Here is a 20,601-nt window from a genome sequence, read left to right on the forward strand (position 1 = left end):
AAATTTTTTGAAGAGAGAGAGAAAAAAATTGGCTCAGGAAGGAACTGAGGCACTATTTTTTTTTTCCACCTTGCGGTTCAGAGCTTCCGTATCATTGTAATCAAATGCTATTGAAGTTAGACATGTAAACACTAATGTCTCATGTATCTTTCGAGACGGTCCCTAAATTTGCGACTATTTGTGAATATCGAACGTCCAACGTTAAGCCAAATTTATTGCAGTAGAGATGCTTAATCAGAAAGTAAAACAACTTAGCGTGTCTAACAAATTTGTTATTTATCTTATTATTATCATTATTTTATTATTGTAGACCTCGCAGAGTGACTCTGGCCAATAGGAAATCACTCTCTGTGCCCCGCCCCGTTTAATCAATGATTTCTCTCAGTAAATCTCATCTAGCAATTTTACTTCTACAGCTGCTGAGCTAAAAACGTTACGGTCTTAAACCTTATTAGGAGAGAGATATTAAAATAACCGTATTCCATGTACTGCAGTCTGGCGACTTATAATAGGAATAAGGAATAAGACTGGTAAATGTATAATAAGAATAGAGCGTGAAAAGTTTGTCTCCGCGGCGTTTGCCAGACTCGTGCCCCGATAAAGCGTCACTGAAGCCGGTGTGAGATTCATACATGGACCGGTGAGTAACTGTGACATGCGCTGCAGTTACAAAGCGAAAAGAAATGTTTGTAATGTAAGGAACTATAATATGATAAATTGCGAGTGCAGTATGTACAGGAGTAACCGTTCTAAAAAAAAAAAAAGTACAGTGATAGGATCAGAAATAGCATACATGATATTTACCATATTTATGTACCATAATATTTACAAGGTACTTCAAATATTAAAGAACCTAAATCAAGTTTGTACCAATTTTACCACTAAAAAAATGCATCGTATAAAGATAATTTTGGAGCATCTTACTGCAAGTCTTTCTTTTCATAAAGAAAATGTGTGTTTAGAATAAAACAACTGCTCGTAATGGCTTCAGTGAGGCAGAGTGTAGCATGCATAGACCTTCTGTGGGAGTTTAACACTTAGAATGTGTATGAATGAATGTTCTTGCAGTTCTGTGTCTGTGGAGCATTATAAAGCAGGCATGCTGCTCAGTGGTGTAGGAGATGCGCTGGGTTACAGGAATCAGCTGTGGGAATACAATCAATCCGGTCCTGCCATACACCAGGTCTGACCAACTACAATTCATACAACAGCATTATCCAGCAAACTGTTTTCTGTTTAATGTGCTCTGCATGCTTGTGAATCTTCAGCCTAGAAGAATACCAGTATCAGGTTTGTCATCAGATATTTGTTTGTCCATGCAAGTTTTTATATACAGGCACATTTATGCTTATTTTTTAGACTTTTAAATATATATGATTTATTTTGAGCTGCACAGATGTGAGAAAACAGAATATTAAACAGGAATATTCCTTTAACGCTGGTCGTTATCTGCAGTCAGTAATTTATCATAATCATACAGGAACTGCAAGAGCTCGGAGGGCTGAAAAACATCCGTGCAGAGCTTCCTGATTGGCCAGTTAGCGATGACACAGTGCTTCACCTGGCAACTGCGGAGGCTCTAGCGACAGGTTGGTCCATCAGTCGATGTGTTTGGACTGAGATTTCACGAACAGACTTATGATGATGGGCCATTGTCTTGCAGGTAAAGAAGGTGAGGAGTTACTTCATGAGGTTGCCTTCCGTTACGTGGAGGGAATGAAAGACATGGACGGCAGGAAGCCAGGACCATCAAGTATTCTGGGTAAGTTTGTGGGTGATTTTTCAATTAGAACAACTTTCCGGTCCCAGAGGATTTTACAGCATTAGATTTAAAGGATAATTTATAATAGGTTTTAAATTTGTGTATTGTATCTGTCTTTTTTAAATTCATAAAACTGTTAAATAATAATAAAAAAAAAAAATAATTACAATTTTACTTTTCTATGAACTTGTGTCAAGTGTAATTTATATTTTGTCTCCTCTAGTAAATAATGCTGTCATTACTGTCAAGCCATACATTTCAAAGCACACTTCTTCCCAAAAAAGTTTCAGTTTGGTTCTCATTACAATGAGAAGTGTCAGGGCAGCAGAGTCATGGAGGGCCAAATTAAATCATTAAATACATAATAAATTAAAAAATAATTTAATCACGTAATAAATAAACGAAGGTCCTTTGTGTTTAATTTTAGCACTAGTTTGCATCCATTTTCATTTTAGCATTATCTTTGGGTTGATTTTTCATTCAAACACAAGCTTGGTGTCTTTTTTGGGGGGGGGGGGATTTTCTCCCCTTTTTCTCCCAATTTGGAATGCCCAAATCCCAATGTGCTTTTAATTCCTCATGGTCGTGTGATAGTGATTTGCCTCAATCCGGATGGCGCGTCTGAGACCGTCAACCCATGCATCTTATCACGTGGCTTGTTGAGCACGGAGACATAGCGCGTGTGGAGGCTTCACGCCATCCACCACGGCAACCATGCTCAGCTCACCACGCGCCCCACCGAGAACGAACCACATTATAACGATCACGAGGAGGTTACCCCATGTGACTCTACCCTCCATAGCAACCGGGCCAATTTGGTTGCTTAGGAGACCTGGCTGGAGTCACTCAGCACGCCCTGGGATTCGAACTAGTGAACTAGCAAACTCCAGGGGTGGTAGCCAGTGGTCTTTACCACTGGTCTTTACCACTGAGCTACCCAGGCCCCCACTAGCCTGGTGTCTTAATTTCAGGGTTTCGCTACCGGCACGGCACTCAACGACAGTGGGCGTCACCTTTTAAAATTGATTTCTTTGGACTTTCTGGTTAGAGTGTTTAGGTCTCATGGAATTACGTTATTATAACTACATTTCTGCAAAATTAGTTTGTGCCTCATTCAACGTATTGTGGCAGTTTCCTGGAACACTAGAGGCACTTATTTTTTGCTCCGTTGTGCACATCAGGGCTGCCACTCCCAGTCGCTTAACGCAAACCTGCAAGAGAGGAGGTGGGGACCCTCACCACATTACCAAATCAGGGGGGGGATACACCTTTTCCTTCAATATCACGTACCAGTGCCATAACCCTTGCCATCTGCTCGTCTATCTTCCATCAAAACTATATTCGGCTATCTGTACAGATGGTCGAATATAGTTTTGAATTTGACAGACATGTCTTTTATCATCAAACGAGGATAAAACGAGTTAATTACAATGTTTTACATTTAAGCTACCCGTATCAAGTTAGTTTGATTCAATTAAGCTTAAAGCTGATAAAGGAATGCAATAAAGCATCGTACCTTTAACAATGTCCAAAACATACTTTTCTCCTAGCATTTTTCCGTGCAGACTCCTTCACGATGTCTGTTATGTCCATCTGATGCGCATGCTGACTTTCAATGCTGAGAACTGCAAGTCTGGAGAGTCTTTCCTGGATCATTGTACTTCTCAGGCAGTTTTTTATAGGTTTTAATTTAGAAAAAGACCTCTCGGCACGTGCCACGGTGACCGGGATCGTTAAAAAAAGCATCAAAGATGTAGCCACGTCTGTGACACTTGGTAGACAGTGCTGTAAATAAATATTTGCCCCCACCCTGATTTCTTCTGTTTTGTGTATATCTCATATTAAATTTTCAAAAATTACAACTAAATCTAATATAAAACAAAGGCAATCTGAGTAAACACATCCAGTTTTTAAAAGATAATGTTATTTATTGAAGCAAAAAAGTTATCTAATACCAAATGGGCCTGTGTGATAAAGCATTTGCCCCCTTAGTTACTAAATCCCCAAATCTATGAAACTGCATTCATAATGGGGTTCAGCTGTTCAATCAAATCAACACCTAAATAGAACTTTTTCAGCAGCATGGTTGGCTACAGGTCTCACCCAGTAGTACACTATGCCAAGGTTGAAAGAAATTCCAGAAATTTTGAGGAAAAAGTTGATTTTTTTTAACCCTTCCCAGACTGATGTATTTCAAAGGCTCTGGGACTCCAAAGAACCACCATGAGAGCCATTATCTCCAAATGGAGAAAACCTGACACAGTAGTGAACCTTCCCAGAAGTGGCTGACCTTCCAAAATTCCCCAAAGAGCACAGCGACGACTCATCCAGAAAGTCACGAAAAAGCCAAGGACAACATCCAAGGAACTGCAGGCCTCTCTCGCATCAATAACGGTCACTGTTCATGACTCCACTATCAGAAAGACACTGGCCAAAAATGCCAATCATGGAAGAGTGGTGAGGCAAAAACCACTACTAACCCAGTAGAACATTAAGGCTCATCTGAATTTTGTCAAAACACACCTTGATGATCCTCAAACCTTTTGGAAGAATGTTCTGTGAATTGATGAGTCAAAAGTGGAACTCTTTGGAAAACAGGGTTTCCGTTACATCTGGCGTAAAACAAACACAGAATTTCACAAAAAGAACATCATAACTACGGTCAAGCATGGTGATGGTAGTGTGATGATGTGAGGATGCGTTGCTGCTTCAGGGCCAGGGCGACTTGCAATAGTTGAGGGAAACATGAATTCTGCTCTCTACCAGAAAATCCTAAAGAAGAATGTCCGGTCATCAGTCTGTGATCTGAAGCTCAAGTGCAACTGGATTATGCAGCAAGACAATGATCCAAAGCATAGGAGTAAGTCCACCTCTGAATTAGGGATGTGCGCTACGACTAATTTGACTGTCGTTTAAACGGAAGTTTTGTAACCGACTAGTCTAAAGAGAAACCAACCTTCAGAAAACAGTTAAAAAAAAAAAAAAAAAAGTGTTTATGCGACCCATTTAAAATACTTAATCTATTCCAAATCCGATGCTAAATTACACTGAAAAGTGGCATTTATCTGCGACGTCCTCGCCTTGAATTATGATCATTGTACAATAAATATAGAACATGACACGCATTCACTGAATCGAAGTTAGCGAATATTTAAGACATATTTATTGAAAACAACTGAATGAATAGTGCAGGATCAATGGAACAACCCTAAAAGCCTGTTCTAAATGGAAATCACCAAGTAAAAGTTACTTAACATATTAAAACAGTCAGGACATTGTTGAAAATAATTAACAGGTAGACTAAGCCAAATCTATGAAAGAGAAAAAAATGCTCTGAAAAGTTGCGCGTATTTCACGACGTGCAGTCGTGCATTAGCCATTGATCTAATATGAGAGCTGTTCGTTAAAGAACGTTAACCAATAACAGTTACGATGTATATATATTAAAAAAAATAAAATAAAAAAAAGTAGCTATAGGATAGAAAAAATAGGCCTGTGATGTAGCCTGCAATAAACCTAATGTATTCTAAACATGACGTGCACACAGAATAAAATATAGTTTAACCCATTTAGTCGGCACCTTGTTGAAAATAGCCTTCTTAATCAGCAGATTAAAAAAAAAATGGCATACCTAGCCTAAAACAGTTATTTTCTAAGCTACTTACTCAAAAGCATAATTTTTTGGATGAGCAAAATTAACCCGTCGACATGGTCCGGTGAAAGACGGAACTTGACTCACCTGAGGCGGCTATCCTGCACTTGAAAAGCCCGCTCAGTGGAAAAATAACGTACAAGCATGCACAGATTTAAAGAAGACTCAAATGTGAAAACATCCATAGGGACTTTCAAATGTTTGGAAAGCCGATTCCCGCACCACCGAAGTGATTTCATAACTACTTTGCTGAGTTTGCTTGTCTAGCGAGAGGACATTTTCCTGCGCGCGCCGCGAGTGAGAGCGGGAAGAAGCACTCGCAGCCTGAGGTGAAATTAAACTCTGTATCTGCTCAAGATATCCTCTTTTTTTAAATAATATTTGTATTATTAATTCTATTTAAAATATGTAACATTAACATGACAGCAATTTAAGTGCAGCTTCTGTAAAAATATAAAGCCAAACATAAATGTGTAAAAATTATTATCAGTTTAATGGGGGGGGAAATATTAACCGACTAGTAATTCCAGTGTCGACTAGCGGCATCAGAACCGTTTAGTCGATTAGTCTCGCACATCCCTACTCTGAATGGCTTAAAAGAAGCATAATTAAAGTTTTGGAGTGGCCTAGTCAAAGTCCTGATCTGAACCCGATTGAGATGCTGTGGCAGGACCTTAAACAGGCAGTTCATGCTCAAACCATCCAATGTGGCTGAACTAAAGCAGTTCTGCAAAGAAGAATTCCACCACAGCATTGTGAAAGACTGATCTCCAGTTATCGGAAGCGTTTGGTTGCAGTTGTTGCTGCTAAAGATGGCACAACCAGCTATTAAGTTTAAGGGGGCAGTTAGTTTTTCACATGGGTGATATAGGTGTTGGATAACTTTTGCTTCAATAAAAAATATATATATTTGAAAACTGCATTTTGTGTTTACTCAGCTTGCCTTTGTTTTATGTTATCTCGTTTGAAGATCTAAAACATAAAATTAGGAAAAATTTAAAGGGGCAAATACTTTTTCATTGCACTGTAGAGGTAAGCTTCAGAATCAGCAGCTCGGTCAGATCTTTAAGTGACCCCATTTCAATTGTTTTTATTTCTGACTGCAGGGCACGTCGAAACGAAAGCAGCTGTGATGGAAAATTGGAGGAAATATCGTTGTAGGTCATTGCAAGTGTTTTGGCAAATACGTGCAACACATCATCAGCTGCATGTAGGAGTTCACTTGGACATAAAAAACTGAATCATCTCTCTGTAAGGGTCCGCCCACTGGTCCAAGGATGGCAGCCAATGGCACAGTAGAAGGGTATCTGCGTGTTACTGTTTTTCCTTTTACGCAACACTACAAGATTAAATTAAATATATTTCCTTATATGTATTACTTCTTTATTTCATCTGACTCCAATAATGAAAAAAGGTTTAAATAATGTTTATTAATCATTAAATTTAGGTGAATGTTTGATTATTCTATTTAACACTTTACTTTACATTCTACACTCGTTCATCCGGATTCCTACAACACTTTGAGTCTCGCACCGGCCGGGTATACGAACTCATAATCACAAATTTGTCAGTCTTGGTTATTAGACAGAGGTGAGTGACTAATATCCTAGACGGCCGTACTCCACTTTGCTCATTCTAGAACATATTATCTAGTCCCCATAGATCTGAACACACTTAATTAAGGTAAGACTATATCGAACCAGAGGTCATGACCATTACCACAGAACTAAGCTGACCAACTTAACTTCTTCTAATGGTAACTTTGTATAATCATGCCATGGTTTCTCATGTACACTTAGTTAAAATAATATTACAATAATCAGAGGTTGAGGCTCACCCCTATTTAGATTGGTCTGACAACACCTTGTTGTTCTAAATGGAAAAACCCATTATTAGCCTCTACAGTCTAAGTATACATGACTAATGCCAATGTGTTAGTCGGAGCTCTAAAACATCAGTCGGTGTGCCCCTCTGCTCCACCAAAGCTGTATTTTAGTCCGTTACTGAGCGTAGATTTGTGGTGTTATGGACTTAACGTAATCTACTAGAGTTAAAAACACCAGGTCAATTAGAATAATTTTAAACATAACAATTTATTAACCAGGTAACAAAACAATAATTCAAAATCCAATTCAAAGATAAAATCATTAGCCAATCACATACAATATCAACAATTCAGAGATCAAGGAATTTAAGAATATTTACCTGGCAATGAATACTATACACAGTGATCATGCGGGAGATCTGTCTACAGATTCCCTGAACCTTTTGCCATCTCTCCTTAAATACCCAGGCTTTCCAAATGGAGGTGTCTGCAGTTATAATTAGGTTTTGGTCCCCCATTCAGGGGGTCACAAATGGGCAATCAGAATTTGTGATTGAATGGGTTCTCGATACCTGTAGAAGAGAGCACTTATTTGCATACAGGAGGTAGTTTGAATGAAGGGTCTGAGGGAGGGCACACCTTAAGTGGCACACAATATTTCTCATCTTCTAGAACTTCTTGGAGGTTTGTACTATGGCTGGGAGAATGAGACCATTTTACCAGATGCACTTAGACATTTGAAATGATACTAAATATGTATAGTGACTTATTGCACACACTTAACATTGCATAGATCTTGAGTGAGTTTTAGGTGCGGGAGAGAAGAGGGGGAACAGAGAGTGATGGGGAGAGTGCAAGGGTGAGGTGTAAACTGCTCGGTGTGGTGCGTCTCGGATGGTTTTGCTACTTATGCAAGAGGGTGTTCAAATGTTAATTCTCAGGAAAGTCATTTGTGCTCCCAGGGAGTAGTCGTCCCTTAGTCCAGACGTTCCGACTCCAGCCTTACATCTCTATTGTATCCAACCCTTTAAAACGATGTTTGAGCTGGGAAACAGCTGTATCAGTGCAAGCGTAAAAACACCTACTTTGAAATTTTCCTCGGGGTCTGTGAGACGCTGATCCGTGCCACTTTATGAGTCTTGAGAATTTTTGAGCGAAATGACAGGTGATGCCCCAGGATGCAGCAAGGCCTTGTGCGGTGCTTTTGATATTCTCAAACTGATCCCTTAGCTGTGATAAGTTGTTGCAAGTATTGTCCAGTAAGGTTGCTGCTTGAAAAAGGTCCACATCTTTCTTCTGTAGTATATGCAAAACTACATTGACAGACTTTAAAAATTTCTCCTGAATCACCATCATAATTGCAAACTCGAATGTTTCCATTGACTTGACAAGTCCAGTCGCCTCTGTACATTCTTCTGATTTTTTTGGACTGTAGAGCGATTTTTGGACTGTCAGTACCTTCAGGATATCAGTATAATGAAAATGTAGTGCGTGGAGAGCATTGCGTGAGAAAAGTCTTTTCAGTGTTGGCTTTGAAAGCTGATTTTCTAAAATTTCCCACCTTTTGATGCTTTGGCTGAAGAAAACAAAGTCTCTGAACTATGTCATAGTACTCTTTGATCGCTGTGATATGTTGACAAGCATCATTCAACACCAAATTCAAATTATGTGCTGCACAACGTATGTATACAGCATTGGGCTCCATGTCATGGATCCGTTTCTGCACCCCGGAATAAATGCCAATCATGGCATTAGCCCCCGTCATATCCTTGGCCTCTGCATTTTTTTAAATGACAGTCCCTTACTGTGGATCAGCTCAAGGATTTTTGTTTTGAGCCCCTCTACAGTTTGATCGGTGATCTTCTGGAATCCCAGAAAACTCTCATTGACATCAACGTCCACTGGATTATCATTTTAAAATTATATTTTATAGTCTTTGTGAAAGGTAACGTATCTGAAAACTTGACTCAGTTGATCAATTTTACTGATGTCCTGAGTAGTGTCTATTATGATAGAATAAAATTCTGCCGCCTCCATCTCGGACACAATTTGGTCATGCACCTTCATAGATGATAACGCAATCAATTCATTCTGAATGGTTGGGCTTAAATAATTGACATGGCTTGTTTATCCAGTAACTCTCGCAAAACTGGATCATACCGGGCCAACAGCTCAATTACTGACTAAAAGTTCGAACACCGGTACAGGGAAGCAAAATGGACAGTACTATGTTAGCAGCAGCATGGACAGTGCTTCTGCTAAAGGATAAGTTGTTGTAATGATGGCTTCTGGAAATGGGGCTGTCTAGATCTGATCAAAAATGATTTTTTCAAATAGTGATGGTGCTGTTTTTTTACAATAATAATGCCCTGACTGTACTTTGTTTGTGATCAGTTGAATTAAAGTACCAATTTTCTTCCGAAACAGCAAAATCTGTACATTATTACAAACTTTTGGCTGCCAGTGTGTATGTGTATGTATATATGTGTGTGTGTGTGTGTATGTGTATGTGTATATATATATATATATATATATATATATATATATATATATATATATATATATATATATATATTTTATACACCGATCAGCTACAACATTAAAACCACCTGGCTAATATTGTTTAGGTCCCCCTCTTGCCACCAAAACAGCACCAACCCGCATCTCAGAATAGCATCTGAGGTGCTATACTTCTCAACACAATTGTACAGAGTGGTTATATGAGTTACTGTAGACTTTGTCAGTTCGAATCAGTCTGGTCATTCTCTGTTGACCTCTCACATCAACAAGGCATTTCTATCCACAGAACTGCCGCTCACTGGATGTTTTTTGTTTTAGGCACCATTTGAAGTAAATTCTAGAGACTGTTTTGTGTAAAAATCCCAGGAGATCAGCAGTTACAGAAATACACAAACCAGCCCATCTGGCACCAACAATCATCCATGCGATTCTAATCAGCCAATCGTGTGGCAGCAGTGCAGTGTATAAAATCAGCAGATACAGGTCAGGAGCTTCAGTTAATGTTCACATCAACCATCAGAATGGGGAAAAAATGTGATCTCAGTGATTTGGAGCATGGTATGATTGTTGGTGCCAGATGGGCTGGTTTGAGTATTTCTGTAACTGCTGAACTCTTGGGATTTTTCCACAAAAAATTAGCAGGGACCCTGGGCATCTTTCTTTTGGTGTTTTTCAGAGTCAGTAGAAAGGTCTCTTTAGTGTCCTAAGTTTTTATAACTGTGACCTTAATTGCCTTCCGTCTGTAAGCTGTTAGTGACTTAACGACCGTTCCACAGGTGCATGTTCATTAATTGTTTATGGTTCATTGAATAAGCATGGAAAACATAGTTTAAACCCTTTACAATAAAGATCTGTAAAGTTATTTGGATTTTTACAAAATTCTTTAAAATACAGTGTCCTGAAAAAGGTACGTTTCTTTTTTGCTGTTTTATATATATATATATATATATATATATATATACACACACACACACACACACACACACACACACACACAGTACTGTGCAAAAGTTTTAGGCACTTTAGATGGTTATTTATATCTTCAGCTTTAGTGTGTCAATAGGAAAAATAAATTTTAGACTTTTGCAAATAGAAAAGATAATAATCTCAACTGTAGTAAATTAGTCTAATCACTGGGAACTTACTACAACCTTTGAAATGTGAAAATACTGCACAATACTGTTTTTATATTTTTTTTTATGTGTTAACTTGCATGTCAACAGCATAGAGGGTGGAATTTTCAGATGTTCCCCGAGTATGCTAGGCAATGAAAGCTCATCAATGCATGTTCAGTCATAATTCTGTAGCCACACCAAGTGTTGACTGTTCTGCATACAATGTTTTATGGCCTTTGTAGTACAGTTATATACCCTTTAGGCCAAGTGTGTGAACAATATTTTTGTAAGACTGTCGCCTTCAGAGAGCGCGGGTAAAAGAAAATGAATATCCAACTAATATCGAGCCTAAATCTAACTTTACCCCATTTCATATAGGTCTTTTTTAGCCCTTTACATCGACATAAGTCATGGGACAAATATTTTGTCTAGGGAATGAGATCATTTTCTTGTGGCCACGAGATAAGGATCTTGTTCCCTCAACATAATATCTAATGGCCACAACATATTATCACATTCCCACAGTTATTATGATGTGACACTGACAAAACTAAGTGAACCGAATCTGTCCCTTCCCGGGCACCATAGGATCCCGATACTTTGCTAGCCATTTTCCATACCTGGCCATGCTGAGCAAGGCATTGTTAAAGTTGCACTTTCCCTGCATGTTAAACTTAGCTGTAAAAGCTAATTTTACATGCTAAAGTAGGTTACGTGAAAATTAGCAAAGAGAGACACTTCACTGAAATAAGTGGGTAAATGACAATTGGCCTGAAAACGTGAATCCTAAAATGGGTGGGGATTAGCGGAACGTCGTTGTCTCTAATTGGTCAGGTATTCTAAATAACATGATATATTTTAAACTCTTCACCATGTGTTTTTAATCCAGTGCAGTGCAACACCCTGATTAAATATTTTAAAGACAGAGCATAATAAATAAAAATGTTTGAACTATAAATTCCATGATTTTGAAGATTTTATTAATTTCCATGACTTTTGCAGGCCTGGAAATCACAATTTTAAAATTCCCTGATATTTCCAGGTTTTCCATGACCGTGGGAACCCTGTGTTTCTTCAAGCGCATGTCTTTGTGACTAACAGCATTTCTTGTCATGTGTCACTCCGAGACAGGTCGCCCGCCTGTTGCGGGTAGATGAGCAAAATTACCCGCGCATTAAATACATTTGGATGAGGAGCTTGCGAACTGGTTTTAGCCTCTTTGCATTTGGCGGGTGCTAGTTTCACACCCAGGCCGCTGTTTAATATTTTTGATGACTTCCCGGATCCATGGTTTTGCCATTTCCCGATATTGTCGATCATCATCTGTTCGCAATCGGCATCGGGATCTTTGTAAGACATCATCGATATCCAATTACATCGTCATATCACCCAGCCCTTATGTGTGTGTGTGTGTGTGTGTGTGTCTATGTATGTATGTGTATATATATATATATATATATATATATACAGGTGCATCTCAATAAATTAGAATATCGTGGAAAAGTTCATTTATTTCAGTAATTCAACTCAAATTGTGAAACTCGTGTATTAAATAAATTCAATGCACACAGACTGAAGTAGTTTAAGTCTTTGGTTCTTTGAATTGTGTTGATTTTGGCTCACATTTAACAAAAACCCACCAATTCACTATCTCAAAAAATTAGAATATGGTGACATGCCAATCAGCTAATCAACTCAAAACACCTGCAAAGGTTTCCTGAGCCTTCAAAATGGTCTCTCAGTTTGGTTCACTAGGCTACACAATCATGGGGAAGACTGCTGATCTGACAGTTGTCCAGAAGACAATCATTGACACCCTTCACAAGGAGGGTAAGCCACAAACATTCATTGCCAAAGAAGCTGGCTGTTCACAGAGTGCTGTATCCAAGCATGTTAACAGAAAGTTGAGTGGAAGGAAAAAGTGTGGAAGAAAAAGATGCACGACCAACCAAGAGAACCGCAGCCTTATGATTGTCAAGCAAAATCGATTCAAGAATTTGGGTGAACTTCACAAGGAATGGACTGAGGCTGGGGTCAAGGCATCAAGAGCCACCACACACAGACACTACAGTTGTCGTATTCCTCTTGTTAAGCCACTCCTGAACCACAGACAATGTCAGAGGCGTCTTACCTGGGCTAAGGAGAAGAAGAACTGGACTGTTGCCCAGTGTTCCAAAGTCCTCTTTTCAGATGAGAGCAAGTTTTGTATTTCATTTGGAAACCAAGGTCCTAGAGTCTGGAGGAAGGGTGGAGAAGCTCATAGCCCAAGTTGCTTGAAGTCCAGTGTTAAGTTTCCACAGTCTGTGATGATTTGAGGTGCAATGTCATCTGCTGGTGTTGGTCCATTGTGTTTTTTGAAAACCAAAGTCACTGCACCCGTTTACCAAGAAATTTTGGAGCACTTCATGCTTCCTTCTGCTGACCAGCTTTTTAAAGATGTTGATTTCATTTTCCAGCAGGATTTGGCACCTGCCCACACTGCCAAAAGCATCAAAAGTTGGTTAAATGACCATGGTGTTGGTGTGCTTGACTGGCAAGCAAACTCGCCAGACCTGAACCCCATAGAGAATCTATGGGGTATTGTCAAGAGGAAAATGAGAAACAAGAGACCAAAAAATGCAGATGAGCTGAAGGCCACTGTCAAAGAAACCTGGGTTTCCATACCACCTCAGCAGTGCCACAAACTGATCACCTCCATGCCACGCCGAATTGAGGCAGTAATTAAAGCAAAAGGAGCCCCTACCAAGTATTGAGTACATATACAGTAAAAGAACATACTTTCCAGAAGGCCAACAATTCACTAAAAATGTTTTTTTTATTGGTCTTATGATGTATTCTAATTTTTTGAGATAGTGAATTGGTGGGTTTTTGTTAAATGTGAGCCAAAATCATCACAATTAAAAGAACCAAAGACTTAAACTACTTCAGTCTGTGTGCATTGAATTTATTTAATACACGAGTTTCACAATTTGAGTTGAATTACTGAAATAAATGAACTTTTCCACGACATTCTAATTTATTGAGATGCACCTGTATATATGACACAGTACTGTGCAACATTTTTAGGCACTTGTGAAAAATGTTGCATAGTGAGGATGTCTTCAAAACTAATGCCATAAATAGTTTTCATTTATCAATTAATGTCATACAAAGTCCAGTAAACATAAAAAAGCTAAATCAATATTTGGTGTGAACACTTTTGCCTTCAAAACAGAACCAATTCTCCTAGGTACACCTGGACAAATGTTTACTTGTTTGTTGGCAGATAGGATGTTCCAAGCTTCTTGGAGAATTCACCACAGTTCTTCTATCTATTTAGGCTGTCTCAATTGCTTCCGTCTTTTCATGAAATCCCAGACTGACTCGATGTTCAGTGGGGGGCTTTGTGGGGGACATGCCATCTGTTGCAGGGCTCCCTGTTCTTCTATTCTATTTGCAAAAGGAATGTTTGGGAGTCTAACATCTATATTTCCTAATGACACACTAAAGCTGAAGATATAAATAACTATTTTAAGAGAAATTTTTTTTTTTTTAAACATCTTATGTGTCTAAGACTTTTGCACAGTACTGTGTGTATATGTGTGTGTGTATATATATATATCACACACACACAACTCAGCAAAAAAAAAAGTCCCTTTTTCAGGACACTGTATTTTAAAGATAATGTTGTAAAAATCCAAATAACTTTACAGATCTTTAATTGTAAAGGGTTTAAACAATGTTTTCCATGCTTGTTCAATGAACCATAAACAATTAATGAACATGCACCTGTGGAATGGTCGTTAAGACACTAACAGCTTACAGATAGTAGGCAATTAAGGTCACACTTATAAAAATGTAGGACACTAAAGAGACCTTGCTGCATGGAGGCATGAGGAATGCAGATGGGCAATAGATTGCAATGGGAGACAGAAAGGACAGCTGATCGTCCTCGCAGTGGCAAACCACGTGTAACAACACCTGCACAGGATCAGTACATCAGAATATCACACCTGCGGGACAGGTACAGGATGGCAACAACAACTGCCCGAGTTACACCAGGAACGCACAATCCCTCCATCAGTGCTAAGACTGTCCACAATAGGCTGAGAGAGGCTGGACTGAGGGCTTGTAGGCCTGTTGTAAGGCAGGTCCTTACCAGACATTACCGGCAACAATGTTGTCTATGGGCACAAACCCACCTTCGCTGGACCAGACAGGACTGGCAAAAAGTGCTCTTCACTGACGAGTCGTGGTTTTGTCTCACCAGGGGTGATGGTCGGACTCGCGTTTATCGTCGAAGGAATGAGCGTTACACCGAGGCCTGTACTCTGGAGCGGGATCAATTTGGAGGTGGAGGGTCTGTCATGCATCATCTGACTGAGCTTGTTGTCATTGCACGCCTCAACGTGTGTTACAGGGAAGACATCCTCCTCCCTCATGTGGTACCCTTCCTGCAGGCTCATCCTGACATGACCCTCCAGCATGACAATGCCACCAGCCATACTGCTCGTTCTGTGCTTGATTTTCTGCAAGACAGGAATGTCAGTGTTCTGCCATGGCCAGCAAAGAGCCCGGATCTCAATCCCATTGAGCGTGTCTGGGACCTGTTGGATCGGAGGGTGAGGGCTAGGGCCATTCCCCACAGAAATGTCCAGGAACTTGCAAGTGCCTTGGTGGAAGAGTGGGGTAACATCTCACAGCAAGAACTAGCAAATCTGGTGCAGTCTATGAGGAGGAGATGCACAGCAGTACTTAAATAAATATATAAATATATATATATATATATATATATATGAGTGCATTATAAAGTATTCAGACCCCTTCATTTTTTTTTTTCACATTTTATGCTGCAGCCTTATGCTAAAATGCATTAAATAATTTTTTTTTCACATCAATCTACACTACATACCCCATAATGACAAAGCAAAAAACTGATTTTGTATAACTTTGTGCATTTATTAAAAAGAAAAACTGAAATATCACATTGACATAAATTTTCAGACCCTTAACTCTTGGTTGAAGCACCTTTGGCAACGATTACAGCCTCGAGTCTTTTTGGGTATGATGCGATAAGCTTCACACACCTGGATTTGGGGATTTTATGCCATTCTTCTCTGCAGATCCTCTCAAGCTCTGTCAGGTTGGATGGGGACTGTTGGTGGACAGCCATTTTCAGGTCTTTCCAGAGATGTTTGTTTGGGTTCAAGTCTGGGTTCTGGCTGGGCCACTCAAGGACATTCACAGAGCTGTCCCTAAGCCACTCTTGCATTGTCTTGTCTGTGTGCTTATGGTCATTGTCCCGATGGAAGGTGAACCTTTGGCCCAGTCTGAGGTCCTGAGCACTCTGGACCAGGTTTTTATTAAGGATATCTCTGTATTTTGCTGTGTTCAGCTTTCCTTCAAACCTTGACCAGTTCCCCAGTCCCTGCAGCTGAAAAACATCCCCACAGCCTGATGCTACCACCACCATGCTTCACCGTTGGGATGGTATTGCGCAGGTGAAGAGCAGTGCCTGGTTTCCTCTAGACATGACGCTTGGAATTGAGGTCAAACAGTTCAATCTTCGTTTCATCAGACCAGAGAATCTTGTTTCTCACAGTCTGAGAGTCCTTTAGGTGCTTTTTTGCAAATTCCAAGTGGGCTTTCATGTGTCTTGCACTGAGGAGAGGCTTCCGTCTGGCCATTCTGCCATAAAGCCCAGATTGGTGGAATGCTGCAGTGATGGTTGTCCTGCAAGTTTCTCCCATTTCCACATGATCTCTGGAGCTCAAACAGAGTGACCATTGGGTTCTTGGTCACCTCTCTTACCATGGCCCTTTTCCCCTGGTTGCTCAGTTTGGCCGGGTGGCCAGCTCTAGAAAGAGTCCTGGTTGTTTCAAACTTCCAAGAATTATGGAGGCCACTGTGTTCTTGGGGACCTCCAATGCAGCCAAAACATTTTTTTTGTAGCCTTCCCCAGATCTGTGCCTCGACACATTCCTGTCTCTGAGTTCTAGCAGCAGGCAGTTCCTTTGACCTCATGGCTTGGTTTTTGCTCTGATATGCATTTTCAGCTGTGAGATCTTATATAGACAGGTGTAAGGTGGGGTGCCAAGGTGTTTGCATTCAAAGGACAAAACTCCCCAGGGAGGCATAGAGCAAATGCATGATCTCTGAAAAAAATCATAATAGAAACTTTCTCACAAAGATACCATCTCACACCCACCTGAGCAAGAATTACCTCATTGTTGTCTTTCTACACTGAACAAAAATATAAACGCAACATGTAAAGTGTTGGTCCCATGTTTCATGAGCTGAAATAAAAGATCCCAGAAATTTTCCATACGCACTGATTAGATTAGATTAGGGCCTAATGAATTTATTTCAATTGACTGATTTTCTTAAATGAACTGTAACTCAGTAAAAATCTTTGAAATTGTTGCATGTTGCATTTATATTTTTGTTCAGTATACATCTGTTCTCTCTCCAAATTCTTAATGTCATTCCATTTGTTTGTGATCTGGGTATTTAAGAAAATCTAGCACATTGTTCATTGGAATTTTCTGTAGCCAGAAATCCCTGTAGTTTCAAACTACATACTTTGCTGAAGTCAGTTATGCATCTGTGCATTAGATGTTTTGTATTGATTATTTCTGATTTGATTATGTAATTGGCTTGATACATATTTTCCTGACTAATAAATTGTTAAACTTGTTTCTATTCAAATCAAATCAAATCACTTTATTGTCACACAGCCATATACACAAGTGCAATGGTGTGTGAAATTCTTGGGTGCAGTTCTGATCAACATAGCAGTCGTGACAGTGATGAGACATATACCAATTTACAATAACATCAAATTAACACAGCACAATTTAAACATCTAATATACACATAATTACACACAACAATATACAAATAATAACATACACTGTACAGTATACAATACGCTGTTTTTGTTTTTTGTTTTTTTTTGTTTTTTACTATATAGATACACATTATTCAATAAAAATTAAAAATTAAAATATATATATAAAAAAAGTATATATATATATATATATATATATATATATATATATATATATATATATATATATATATATATATAGAATGTACAGTATTATACTGTATTGACATTCAGGCTGTCAGTTGATAGTCAGTTGTTAAGAGAGACATAATATAATAATAATATAATTTATGACAGTCCGGTGTGAGATATAAGAGTAAGAGTAATAAAGTGCAGTGCTGATGTATATTGATCATGAGAGATCAAGAGTTCAGAAGTCTGATTGCTTGGGGGAAGAAGCTATCATGGAGTCGGCTGGTGCGGGTCCTGATGCTGCGATACCGCCTACCTGATGGTAGCAGTGAGAACAGCCCATGGCTCGGGTGGCTGGAGTCTCTGATGATCCTCCGAGATTTTTTCACACACCGCCTTGTATATATTTCCTGGAGGGAGGAAACCTCACCTCCGATGTTGTGTCTGGCAGTTCGCACCACCCTTTGCAGTGCTTTGCAGTTGTGGGCGGTGCTATTGCCGTACCAGGCGGAGATACAGCCAGTCAGGATGCTCTCTACAGTGCAGGTGTAGAACCGTGTGAGGATGTGGCGGTTCATTCCAAACTTCCTCAGCCGTCTCAGGAAGAAGAGGCGCTGATGAGCCTTCTTCACAACGACTTCAGTGTGGATGGACCATGTGAGTTCCTCAGTGATGTGGACACCCAGGAACTTGAAGCTGCTGACTCTCTCCACTGGTGCTCCATTGATGGTGATGGGACTGTGTTCTCTGTCTTTTCTTCTGAAGTCCACCACAAGCTCCTTTGTCTTACTGACATTGAGGGAGAGATTGTGCTCCTGACACCAGTGTGTCAGAGTGTGCACCTCCTCTCTGTAGGCTGTTTCATCATTGTCAGTGATCAGACCTACCACCGTCGTGTCATCAGCAAACTTAATGATGGCATTGGAGCTATGTGTTGCCACACAGTCATGTGTGTACAAGGAATACAGTAGTGGGCTGAGAACACAACCCTGTGGGGCTCCAGTGTTGAGGATCAGTGATGAGATGTTGCTGCCTATTCTAACCACCTGGCGTCTGCTTGACAGGAAGTCCAGGATCCAGCTGCACAGCGAGCTGTTTAAGCCCAGAGCCCGGAGTTTCTCATCTAGCTTGGAGGGCACTATGGTGTTGAATGCTGAGCTGTAGTCTACAAACAGCATTCTCACATAAGTGTTCTTTTTTTCCAGGTGGGAGAGAGCAGTGTGTATTGTAGATGCAATGGCATCATCAGTGGAGCGGTTGTTGCGGTAAGCAAACTGCAGTGGGTCAAGATTGGGTGGCAAGACAGAGCAGATGTAATCTCTGATTAGTCTCTCAAAACATTTGCTGATGATGGGGGTCAGAGCAACAGGACGCCAGTCATTTAAACAAGTTATTTTTGATTGTTTTGGAACAGGCACAATGGTGGATGTTTTAAAGCATGTGGGGACCACAGACAAAGAGAGGGAAAGGTTGAAAATGTCCGTAAAAACACCAGCCAGCTGGTTCGCGCACGCTCTGATGACGCGGCCCGGAATGCCGTCTAGACCCGCGGCTTTGCGGATATTCACCTGTCGGAAGGATCGGGTTACATCCGCTACAGAGACGGAGAGTGAACTAACCTCTGTAGCTTCAGCCGCGAGAGTTCTCTCCGCGAGGGCGGTGTTATTTCCCTCGAAACGAGCATAAAAAGTATTTAGCTCATCCGGTAGAGAGGCAGCGGTGTTCATGGCAGAGTTTTTATTCCCTTTAAAGTCCGTGATGATGTTAATTCCCTGCCACATGCTTCTAGAGTTGGTGGTGTTAAACTGTCCTTCAATCTTGCTCCTGTACTGGCGTTTTGCTGTTTTGATAGTTTTTCGGAGGGCATAACTGGCTTGTTTATGCTCCTCCGCGTTCCCGGAATTAAAATCAGAGGTCCGCACATTAAGTGCCGTGCGAACATCGCTATTGATCCACGGCTTCTGATTCGGATAGATTCGCACAGTTCTGGCCGGAATCACTTCCTCTACGCACGTTCTGATGAAACACATTACGCTATCAGCGTAAAGCTCGATGTCGTCATCAGAGGCGGACCGGAACATCTCCCAGTCCATGTGATCAAAACAGTCCTGTAGTGTAGAGTCTGATTGGTCCGACCAGCACTGGATCGTTCTGAGGGTGGGTGCTTCCTGTTTCAATTTCTGCCAGTAAGCGGAAGAAACAGAAGCAGAATGGAAGAGTGGTCCGATTTGCCAAATGGTGGGCGGGGGAGGGATTTGTAGCCATCCCGGAATGGAGAGTAGCAATGATCCAAAACCCGGTCCCCTCGTGTGTTGAAACTAATGTGCTGGTGATATTTTGGTGCGACTGATTTTAAACTGGCTTTATTAAAGTCCCCGGTCACAATGAACGCGGCCTCAGGGTGCGCGGTTTCCTGCTCACTTATAATCCCGTACAGTTCCTTGAGTGCCCGGTCTGTGTCGGCTTGTGGCGGGATGTACACAGCAGTGATAATGATCGCTGTGAATTCCCTCGGTAGCCAGAATGGTCGACACAGAAGCATAAGAAATTCCAGATCAGGAGAACAGAAAGACTTGATGGAATGTACGTTCCTCTGATCACACCAGGATTTGTTGATCATAAAACATACACCACCTCCTCTAGTTTTACCTGAGAGGTCTTTCACTCTGTCCGCTCGGTGCATGGAGAACCCCGCGGGTTCAATGGCTGAGTCTGGAATCTCCGCAG

General features: G+C 40.4%; 1 protein-coding gene across 1 annotated transcript in view; it reads left to right on the forward strand.

The window, feature by feature from the left end:
* The first annotated feature begins 368 nt into the window (after positions 1–368).
* Positions 369–20,601, forward strand: part of LOC127427134 (ADP-ribosylhydrolase ARH1-like) — a 34,719-nt gene continuing 14,486 nt past the window's right edge. Inside the window, exons 1-4 of the mRNA XM_051674546.1 lie at positions 369–640; positions 1,069–1,183; positions 1,481–1,589; positions 1,664–1,762. Of these exons, the coding sequence (XP_051530506.1) occupies positions 633–640; positions 1,069–1,183; positions 1,481–1,589; positions 1,664–1,762 (331 nt within the window). The 5' untranslated portion in view covers positions 369–632. The remainder of the gene's footprint in view (positions 641–1,068; positions 1,184–1,480; positions 1,590–1,663; positions 1,763–20,601) is intronic.

Source organism: Myxocyprinus asiaticus, chromosome 36, assembly GCF_019703515.2.
Source record: "Myxocyprinus asiaticus isolate MX2 ecotype Aquarium Trade chromosome 36, UBuf_Myxa_2, whole genome shotgun sequence".
Taxonomy (NCBI): domain Eukaryota; kingdom Metazoa; phylum Chordata; class Actinopteri; order Cypriniformes; family Catostomidae; genus Myxocyprinus; species Myxocyprinus asiaticus.